General features: G+C 39.4%; 1 protein-coding gene across 1 annotated transcript in view; it reads right to left on the reverse strand.

Annotated features, from left to right (window-relative positions):
• MYOM1 (myomesin 1) overlaps positions 1–8,575 on the reverse strand; it is a 77,142-nt gene extending 68,567 nt beyond the window's left edge. The window contains exon 1 of the mRNA XM_067292354.1: positions 8,145–8,575. Within this exon, the coding sequence (XP_067148455.1) occupies positions 8,145–8,575 (431 nt within the window). The remainder of the gene's footprint in view (positions 1–8,144) is intronic.
• Between the last annotated feature and the right edge of the window lie 3,235 nt (positions 8,576–11,810).

Genomic DNA, 11,810 nt, shown 5'->3' on the forward strand with positions numbered 1-11,810 from the left:
AGGAAGATTCTTTAATTTCCAAAATATGTGTTAATACTCCATTCATGTGGGACTACATGTGTGAGATCATACAACTCCAGTTTTATTCTCCCATCTGTCTCTCCTTCATTTATTTATGCCTGTTCCTTTGCTCAGCCTGAGTTCTCTCTCTGTATCCCAGCTCTTGTTAAATCAGTCTCCCATCCCCTAGCCCTCTTCATGGCTGTCTTACTTTCATCTATTCTCCTTCTCCCTCTAGTTCCCTCCTATTTCCTCCTGCATCTGAACTTCATATCTACTCCTGCATCAGGCCTTCAGCCCTAATGTCTGCTCTGCCATTCCCAGCACTGTCAGTAAGAATTTCCCTTCCTTTGTGCCAAGTCCCAGTCTCATCAGACGCAACTATATTTGGCTTGCTCCAGCATTGCAGTGAGGCAGCCGTCTCTCCTGAGCTTCCTGGGTGCCTGCATTGCAGTAACTGTCACCGTACACACAGTGCTGCGGCCAAGAAACGCTCTGTATGGGGGCGGGGAAGCAAATGTGCACCAGTTCTTCCCCTTCCTTCCTTCCTTCCTCCTCACCCTGTACCCTGAAATGAAACTACAACCAGACAGGGACTATGGCACACACTGCATAACTAGGAGCCAGGCTATACGATGGCAGTCAAGGCACAGCCTGAGTCTATAGGAGAGAGAAGCTTTCTGCTCTTGGGTCTGATGCCAGGCACTGCCTGAAGACAGCCATGGAGGGAGTCCAAAGGAAGTGGAACCAGCTCTAGAGACAGAAATCCAAGCATAAAACTCTTAGGAACAGCCTAGGCAGAGTAATAAAAAAAGGGAAGAGACAGCATGAAGCAGGATATACAAGGGCATCACTCTTGGGTTTAGGAACAATATAGTACGATCACTACAGCCAACCGCAAATGCGTTGAGACGCATCAAGTAAGTGGGGAGAAACATTAAACACAAAGTATTTTAATTAGTTTTCATAAATGAACAGTGCTCTGTAAGGAACTGAAGTTCTTAGTAGATGACTTTTATTCTTGTTCTATTTTAAAATGGGACAAAGCTGGAATTTTGAATCTGAATGCCTTCAAATTTCCATGGGGCTTCAGACTGAATTCTTTAGGAAGCCATTTGGTTCCTGGTTGTTTCCAGATATAGAAGGATCACAGCACCATTTGGAGATCAGTTTAAATGTTAAGAAATTTCTATTTTCATAAAAGTAGACTAAATGCGGTGAAAATCTCAGTTCAAGTGTTTTCAGCACTATTAAATCCAAGCCTGCTCTTCATTCCTAAAGCAGAACTTGGATGACAAGTCAATATTGAATATTACCTTCTTGACTAGCATCTAGTTTTTCAGTTTTGATCCAGATTATACACCCATATAGGGAATTAATAGAGAGCATATATAAGAGATCCTTTCAGCCTCAGCCTTTTGTTGGTATCTTTTCTACATGTTTTTTTTTTCTCTTTAGAGATCTTTAACTCTAAAATTATTTGAAAAGGAGAAAATAAATTGCTCCAGTCTCTGTTTTTTTATTAAACACTCTAAATGTTTGAAGCTGAATATCTCACTTTTTTTTTTGTTCCTTCCATAGCTGACATTATTGAAAAGTTACCTAAATCCTTCAGTTTAATGCCATGGATCTCCATCACAATGGAGCCTCAGAAACAGAAATGGAATTGGGACTTTCACTGAGATATAATGAATAGGATAAAAATACCGTACATGCACAGCTTCTTCTCCATAACTTTGCCACTCACTTCTGTCTGAGTTTTCTAAACTGGATGTTTTTTGATTGAGATGCATTTTGCTGCAGTCACCTAGAAAGCTATGATTATCTTCTGTATTCCTGGATCCTTCATGTTATCACATCTTTTGGCTGACACAATGATCAGCCATTGTGTATGTGCTCAGGACCAGAAAAGCACCTTTCTAGACACCTTTTCCTCTCTTTTTCTTTCTCTTGAAGGGACAGCTATAAGAGTCTTTGTGCTCTCTTCTAAGAACAAGGATTACTCCCAACACTTTCTAGCGGTATGTAAGAGAGAGCACCCAGCTATCAGGAATACAGATGATGACTGTGAATTGAATAACGGATCCATGTGGATCCTGTAACAATCTGTTGTTCTCAGACAGCCTGACCAATTTGCCTCAGTAATTTGCTCTTTCAGAAACGTGACCCAGACTAAACAAGACCACCATGAGAACAGTTACATTAGATAAGTTGAAGGGTGTTTTTAGACCAGTTTCCTATTCTAGCAATGGGCAAGAACAGGTAAAAAGAGGGTGTGTGAAAGAAATACTTCCCTTGATAAATCCTTCCAGTTTCAAGCAAGGGCCTAGGGACAACCTGAGCTAGAGGTTGCATCCCAGTCATCATATTTAATAGCCACTATTAGACCTATTCATTTTTTGGATGGTCACAACGTGCTCTAGCAGTGAGCTTACAATTTATTTATTTATGAAGAGAGCACTGATCCTTTCTAGTTTCAGACTGTCCTTTTTGAGCTGAGATGATCATAACTGCACCCAGTATTGCAGCTGCGAGCACACCTTTGATTAATGCACTGTCCGAGTATGCTTTCTGTTTTATTTTCACTTTCTTTCACATCTTTTAGTAAATTTCTAACTGCTTGTGACCACATCAGAGCATCCAGTTGGTGTTTTCAGAGAACTATCCAGAATAACTCTAAAATCCTTTTTGAAATGGCGCTGAATAAACCCAGAGCTAGGCCAAATAAATTTGAAGTGGTTGAAAATGTTTCTCCTTTCCAAATCCTCGTATCAGTTGCTTTCGTGCAGGGTGACCTTTATGGAGGCTAGTACAAATGCATACTCAAATGGAGCTGAGCTGTTGCATTTGAAAGCAAATTGGCCATTACATTTACCATGAGGTTTATTTGCTTGTATTCCTTGTCTGTCATTCCTACTTCTTCCTGTGCAATATGAAAATTAAACCCTGCCTACAGCCATTATTTAGGTCGCCTAAAGGAGGACTCTACTTTCTTGAACCAGATTCTAAAATCTTGCCCTTTATTTTAAAATGTTCCAACCTTTTGCCTGATATGTGGAACAGAATCTTCCCAGAGGAGAGCAGAGCAGCTATCAGTGCTCTCTAATTTCACAGGGAGGAATGGTACCATGACCTTTTAACAGTTTTCAGCCTCATTTGATCTGGCCAGCTAGCATATGTATGTTTTTTCCAGGTCAGATACTATCTGTACTGTCTTATCAAGGTTGGTGACCCAAGCTCAGTGTCCTCATTTCTTGGTGGTTTTCAGCATGTTAAAATACAATGCCAGCATTTTCTTAGTCTCCCAATAGCTGCTGAATTTATGGAGTGAAATGGGAGTTGGATGATTATAAATGCTAAAGGCACAGATATCATCCCATAGAGATATGAAATACAGATAGTCATTACAGTACTATTAACTTTTCCTTCTGGTCCTATAGGGGACCTAAATACACACATTGTGTGGGGCCTCTGAACCTCCCAAGCAGAGATTTTGCTTTGATGTCTTATTCTCAGATATAAACCTCCTTAGTCTGTTGGCAGCGCCCTGGTTTCTCTGCCTGAAGGGAGAGGCTTCCCACCCTGTGCAAAGGAAGCCTGCGCACAGTGGATGTAGAAAGGTGCTCTAGGAGCAGACCACAGCGTCCTACTCCATAGTTATTCAGCCCCAACACAAAAAGGCACATGTAAGCTCATTTATACACCTGGAAAATCATGTATCTTGTCCTTAGCATGCTTTTGTTATTTCTCTCTCTCACTTTATTCTAACAGCAGAAAGGCATGAACTTGATGTGCACAATGGCAGTCCCAGCTGTGCCTGCCCGAGGAGCTCCATTAGCTAAGATGCATTTTCCAGGGTCTATTTCCAGCTGCTTCTTGTCTAATTTGCAACGCTTGAACTTACACACAGTAAAGAGGAGAGAGTGGATCAGCAAACCCAAGTATGAAGGGAAAAAGAAAAAGGATTTTCACAAGAGAGCTCTTTAAAGCCAGTTTCTAAAGATGAGAAGCACTCTCCTGCGACTACATTCAAGATGCTGACAGATTTGTCATGGGCCCAGACAATACTGCTGGCAATGATCACACTGTTCCCTAACACAGCTTCCATCAACAACAATTTTTTTATAGGGTAATTGCTTCAATGTAGTAGGGCTCATTAAAACAATTTCCATGCTTGTGTGTGACGTCTGGAAGCCTGCTTCTTTTAAATCCACACCTATAATAAACCAAAGGATGAGCAGTGCCAATAGGGATCTCAAGATCATGCATTTCTCTTCTCATGTTTCTTATGGCCTTAAAGTGTATTTTTTACTCAGCCCCATCCTGATCCTAGTTACAGTATTTTGCTTGGAACAGCATTCATTCTTACTGTCTGGCAGTCTGATTAATTCCAGGTAAATAAGACACCTCTCCTCACTTGGTTTGCCTGAATCATGTCTGTGTCTTCGTTTGCCTTTTTCCCTGACCTACAAACAAACATAAATGCCTGAGCTACATCAATAACTTGCATTTTCTCTCTAAGCAAGTTGCTGGCAGATAAGCAGCCTGTGACACAATTAGCTTTAGATGGGATTATCAGCAGCTCTCAACTAGGAAAATACCACATGGAAAAGCAATGAAAATTTGAGCACAGGCTTAAATGCCTGAGCTTCCAAGGGAAGAGGTAAGTGGGTTTCTAGCACTCCCGTTTGACAGGCCAGTGGTGTTATAAGCAGATCTGGCAGACCTGCCTCAAAGCTTCTCAGAAGCACGTGGAAAACTGAACGATGCCATCGCAAGAAGGCCTGACTCTGCTGCGGGAATGGGAGACAGAAAAGCGAGGGGCACTGCTGGGGCAGCAGCATACTGAGAAGCCAACGTGCCTGCACCCACAGCTGCCAGCAATGGGACAGGCCAGAGGATGAGGCGCATCAAGCACTGTTTCTGCGAGAGAACTGCTGCCCCTCGCCTACACGCTCTGTGCTGCTCGGTGGAGGCAGCACCCCTAACTTTGCCTGTCTCAGTGGAGGCAAAACAAGCAGCTACGGCTGGAGGCGGCCCTGCAAGCTTGTACTGAGGGCTAGATGTAAAGTGGCAAACTTTATCCGATAAGACTTTCTTTCTTTTATGAGCCAGGCTTTTACAGCTTTGGCAAACTGTAACTGGCAAAGCTGAAATCCTTCATACTTGCTCTTGGTTTTGCCAGTTTTCATTCCTTTCATTTTACTTTTTTGAGCAGTCATAGTTTGATGAGTAGTTTTGAAATGGGGAAATGGGGCAGCCCATTTCCAAATGGAGCCTTTTCTCTCCTCACGATAAAGCAAGCTGCAGCCCCTTCAAGCTGTCTGTACTCTGAATCTGCTGAGCACATTTTCTGCTCAAGTGAAGCTCCAGTGTCAGAGCATCAGGATCAGATTAAGGTCTTGCAGGTTGCCTAGTCCTTCTCCACTGTTTTCCCAGGATAAATTCCTTACATAGCACTAACTGTGTATCAACGCTATCCCTTTATGAATGCTCTTTTCTGCAAGGTGGCTACAGAAAAGGATGAGGCTTAAATTCTGTAAGTATAGCGAAGTCTAGCAGAAGCTATATTAGATTAAAAAAACAAGTGACTTGAATATAAGCTCAGTATTTGAATAGTATATTTTTCCTGTTGGGCTTAACAGACTCTACCCACAAATCTATATTCATTATACACAAATGTAGATTTGGATTTAAAATCCAGTGTTGTGCAATAATCAAGATTATTTGAAAAATTATGTGGATTTGGATTCATGTGTACATTCAGGTTTCAAGCAACCACCCTCGCGTTTCTGTCTCCCATTCCTGCAGCAGAGTCAGGCCTGGTTCTGCCTTCTTGCGATGGCACCGTTCAGTTTTCCACGTGCTTCTGAGAAGCTTTGAGGCAGGTCTGCCAGATCTGCTTACAACACCACTGGCCTGTCAAACGGGAGTGCTAGAAACCCACTTACCTTGCTCATTTACATAGAGCATTTTGATTCAGGACTCTTTCTACTTTTTGAAGATTGAAAGTGCTTGAAGATTTTATTTCAGTTTTTTAAAAATACCATTCCTTTCATAAGGATGAAATAAGAAAGTCTTTGATTAGCCAGAAACAAATTTGTTTTTGCAAGACTTTTCATCTCCACATTATATCTTGAAGTGTTTTGGATCTGGGGAAGACAGTATGAGCTTGGAAAGAATAACTTCACATTTGCACCACAGTTAACAATACAGTATTTATTCTACTTTTACCTCTTGCAAAATACACCAAAATGGGCACTAAGCAGTTCCTTTAAAAAAAAACAAGTAAATATAAACTGAAGAGGACAAATTAACCATAAACTTAAGCTGAATATTTAATTTATTGTTCAGAACCATATTCTCCCATGTATTAGCTATGTTTTGTGCAAGAGAGATTTACATCTGGTAGGTCTGCTTTCCTGAGTACTTCCATAGCAGCATTGAATTTCCCTCACCTCCAGCACAAGGACAAGCTCACAGAAAAAAAGAAATTATTGCTATGACATCCTTACCTGTGACTGCCAGAATAGTATGTGAGATCTGTTGGCAACTCTTCTACTACTGTGAGGCTAGAAAGTAGCACAAAATACTGCTTTAAAGCAAAATCTATTATCTCAAAAAAACCTTCAGGAAACCTGGAAATGTTTTAAGTTCTCTCCCAGTACGACTTCAGTGCACTAAGCAATTTGATTTCCTTTGATGTTACTTTGTTGAGGTTAGAGTTTGTGGTGAGAAGATAGGTGTTTCAGAAGAACCAATCTGACAAACAAGAGTTGCTGAACTGTTTGTAACTGGGACTCAAGCAATTATTTTCATAAACATTTTTTCAATTTCAAGAAATGTTTCTATTTCTTATAGGAATGTTCAAAGTTTTCTACAAGAAGAGTGAGGGTTAGGGTTAGGGCTAGCGACAGATGCACTGTTGCATCACTGCAGCACAGCAACAATTTGGGATACCTTCCCCTGCCGGGTGCTCTTTAGAAACCTAACCCTCAGTCCCACCATCTCCAGCCTGGGTCCCCGCATCAGCAGACTACAGAATGAGCCTCTCTTGCTACTCCACGCAGTCCACTCAATTATCTACGCAAGTGAAATAAATTCAACACAAAAGACTGAATACTATCCAGCTGAAGACAGACAGGTAGTCAAGTCATTCATCTGAGCTCAGAGGTTCAAATTCTTGAACAGACACTTGCAGATAGAGACTTGATCCTGAGCTTTATGGAAGCCAAATGAAGGCTGTAAACATGAGGTATTGCTTGCTATGGCACAGGTAGTCTTTCTCTCAGTGATTTTGGCCAAAATTCCATCTTTATCCTTCAAGGATCTTTAGTTTTCAAAATACAAATTTTCTGGTGGAAAAGTCTTGATTGGTTCTGCTGATAATACTCTAAATTTTATATTAATATAACAGAGAGCAGATGTTTTTGGCTATAATTTGTCGATCATTTCCTCTACTGCTAACTGCTCTAATCTTACTTTAATGCTACCCTAATTTCTATAAATCTTTGAGATTCACACAAGTAATAGGAGGCTATGATATCTAATATATCAATGTATACAAATGTAATTGTTCAAGCAATATTTTATCATCTTGTTTAAATGAAAACAGTGTAGCCATTCTTCTAACTCAAGAACACTTCACAGTATTCTTACTTGGAAAACAGCCTCAAGCAATTTACAGCAAAAAAAAATTCAGTTTCTTGAATCAGTCAGCATAAAAATGAAACCATTATGCCAAAGAAGAATTGTTTAATGATATACGGACATGTCAGCTCAAACTTGTGTCTACAGCGCTAATTTCTTTTATTGCTCCAACCTGACCAGATAAGAGCCAGCCTCAAAATGAAAGCCATCTCAGCACTGCTTATTAGCTTGAGCTGTGGTCATATGGCTAAACAACTTCAGATGATATTTGGCTCATGCCTAACCAGTTTGGAGAATAGATATGCTCCAACAAGCTGAGCTAACCAGAGCTCTTCCTAGTCCCAGAACCAAATGAAAACACTAAGTCTGAAAAACATATTAACACCAAGTTACAGAGCTTATTTCTGCTGAAGAGGAGAGTTTTGCCATTGATTTCAATGGGAGATCATGGGCAAACTGTTCTGGAATATTGTTTCAAAGATAGATTTACTTACCCAAGACTGTAGGCTTCAGATCCCAGCCTATAGGCTGCAGCCAGCTTATTGATTGATTCAGATCCATGACTATAGGCAGCTGAGCTCTTACTGAGAGATTCAGAGTCAAGACTGTAGGCAGCAGATTGTTTACTCTGTGCAGCAGAGTGATGGTCATAGGCTGTAGATCCATAGCTGTAGGCTGCCAACTCAAGGGCATGGGCTGAAGAGTCATGACTATATGCTGCTGAAGACTCAAGGCTGTAGTCTGCTGCAGATGCATGGCGATAGGCTGCAGAGCCCCTACTGTAAGCTGTAGATCCTTGAGCATAGACAGCAGATTTGCTCTTTGTTTCCCTTTGGTACTGGCTTACAGTGGACTGCAGTGCTTTGTGGCGGTATGCACGGTCATAATGCTCATGGTGTCTTTGATAGAAAGGTAAAGACATCATGAGTGTCTTATATTTTAGCTTTTACTTCACTTTTCTGAATATAAAAATAACAGGACGGTGTCTGCAAGAGAACAGATCAAACAGATGAAGACTGAAGTCAAAGAGACTTTTGAATTAGCATATGTATAATACAAAACACAAGCTAATACAAAACTTAAAACTTGAAAGGTCAAATGCAACAATTATAGGGTTATGATGCTTTTTAGACTTTAAGGTAGGTTACTATTTAGGTTTCAAGAAGCTCATACATCATTCATCAGGAGCAGAAAACCTCATACTGTTGTGTCTGTTCATTTGTAGTTTACTATGGTCTACCAGTTATTGCAAACTATTGAAGTTTTATGTGCTCAACTTCTGCAGTCATTACTGCCAACTAATGAAATTTTATGTGTTCAGCTTCTTCAGAGATAATGTAAATATTTTTGTTAAATGAAAAGAGAGAGAATAAAGTAATAAATGATAAAATAAATCATGATAGATTTTAACAAGGTACATTCACTACTTTATAAGCTGAGATCAAAATATGCGAACATTTCATTCATTTTAGCAATTCAATTTTAAGATACCTTTTAATATTCAGTTTAATATTTTAAGAGTGAATTAAAAGCAGTAAGATTGAGAAGGCTATCATTTTTTTCAGTAAACATATATTACATTATTATTTTTTATTTGAGAGTAGACATTCATTTAAAAGGGCTTATCATACTTTTACAGCTCAATCAGGAGTACAATCTGTATGCACTGATTAAAGTACTATCAAGTTTATCAGTCTGAACAACCCCTTTTTTAACCTAGAACTGCATGTTCAAAATCTTCAAGAAACTTCCTCCAGGTGGTATCCCCATTTGGGTTTTACTTTGCACAGTCATCAATAGATTATCTTGCAGTGTCTCATAGTAGGAAATTTGATCAGATGAGAGGTAGTCCCCCTTTCAAAATGGCGTGAGGGTTAAATGCAGAAAGGATTCCCCTTTGGTTTCTTAACTGGCAAGCCAAGCTTTATTTTGTTATTGTTTTGTTTTGCTGTTGTTGTTAAAACTGGTATTTTTTTCTCTGACATTCAAACTTGTCTATGCTAATTCCACATAATAATATTTCTTTCTCCTATTATTGGTGATTAGGCTTACAAGATGGATAGGACTTTCAGTGAAGAGGCTACGTGATTACTAACAGAAACGAGCTACACTGAGGGAACTTTTAGAAAAGTATAGAGAAGATCGGAAAACAATACTGAGAGGTGCTGTTGTTGGGGTTTTTTTTTTCATCAAACACAACAATATGGAACTTGTTCTACATCTGTTTTTATTCATGCTAATGAAACTGCTTATCTGATGTTTTGGTATAAAATACATTTAAAGAGCTAGTGTATAATCTTGATTCCATGGAAATTAAGAATTTTGTCCCTGGTCTTTATGCTGCTAAGATTTCACTCCTCAACTTTGTCTTTAGTAGTTGGTTCTGGTAATAAGTCGAACAGTTTCAGGCTATTCTCTTTGATGACTAATCAGGTACTCATGCAGACTAAGACAACTTATGAAAAAAAGCAGTTTTGACTTTCCTAAATTTCAGGACTCACTCAAGGTCTGGGAACTGTTTCTCGACTGATAATAGAGCTGATCTCTCAGTTTGCAGAAAGTTAACAATAAATGGAGAAAGTCATTCAGAAGTGCTTAAGCATATAAAAGAAATTGCTGATATCCTGACCATAGTGGATCTACGAATTCAAGGAGACCAGTCTAACCACTTACTCTATTTCTACCTGAAGAAGGGGTAGGAATAGGAGAAAGTGTTAGTCCATTCTTCTCTATGGTGAAAACTAATGCTTCACTTTAATTCCCTTATTTCTTCTGATGGCTCTTTTGCACATAAGTCTAACAAACTCAATGAGTCTGTACAGAATCCTTTTTTTCTAACACCTATCAATATTTTGCGTAGTTTTTTGTTTCACTTTGTTGGCTTCCAGTAGTACATAGTTCCTCTCAACTTCCCTATGTTTACGCCATTTCTTCTCCATTTTTCTTCATCGCTTTCTCTACCAGCTTCACAGAGTTAGGTTTAGGGATTGCAAGACAGTGTGACGTCTGCTGAGCAAAGTTAAATCCTACAGATGGCTCTTGTTCTACACACAGAAAGGAAAAGAATATGAGCACATTCTATTTTCCTTTTGTAAAGCACTACAGTTGTTTCCCTTCATCTGCACCAGCTTTTTTTGCAGCAGGGGCTAGCTTCATCATGGATACTAACAGCCACACTACTAACAGCCATACGGTCCCTGTGGCTCAGGGATTTCCACAACTTAAGGCTTCAAAGTAAGGAAACTGCTCCAAAACTATAAAGCACTGCACGTATTGCGTATTAAATATAAGTTAAATGAGACATTTCTATTTATATATTACAAGAGCAAAGAAGAATCAGTGGATTTAAAATCAATATATTTAAAATGTATAAAGGTAACCTTTTTCTTCCGAAGACAAAAGCTCTGGACCTCACTATTCCTCTGAAAAACTATGAGTAGGATTCATAAAAGGATTATGCATTTATATAAGTAAGAGCTAAGACACTAAGGTGTGAGCTGAGCAGGAAGCCAACTCCCCTGGTTCAAATCAAAGGCCAACTGTTACTCATGTGATACAAGAGGAAACTCTTTTCATAGGTATTTTATTACACTGTGTTTTATATTTCCTCTGAGACATCTAGCATTGTTTACTGGTAAGGATCAGCTACACTAGTCTGATCACATATAGTAGGTATACATTTTTGGAGACTACAAGAAACTCTGAACCTCCTAAGGATTTGGCTCCCATTCAGAGTACTGTCTGATTATGAGGTTGGCTCCCATCTCAAGTTTTATAAAATTCATACTACCTGTACCTACTTGCTGTGTGGTCCACTAGTCAGTCCCCTTAATATGAGGGTAGCACTCCCTCTTGAGATCTGTGTAGGATTTCATATTTGCAGAGCCTGGCCTAAAAATATTAGTGGCCTTAGCTAGTTGCAAGTGCATGTTTTGGAGCCATTACTACCAGCTGTTGGACTGAATTTTCAAAATGACAACTAAGCAGACAGACGGTTCTGTGCTTGTTTGTAGGCTGTAAATACATGCTGTAGAAAGTGATTTTATTGGCATTATCTCTTGCACTATTTTGTAGTCTGTGTAATTCTTTAAAAATCCACTCAATCTGTTAGTGAAAATAGTGAAATAGAAAAAACAGAAAAGCTTATAAGCAGAAAAAAA

Source organism: Apteryx mantelli, chromosome 2 (assembly GCF_036417845.1).
Source record: "Apteryx mantelli isolate bAptMan1 chromosome 2, bAptMan1.hap1, whole genome shotgun sequence".
In the NCBI taxonomy this organism is placed as follows: Eukaryota; Metazoa; Chordata; class Aves; order Apterygiformes; family Apterygidae; genus Apteryx; species Apteryx mantelli.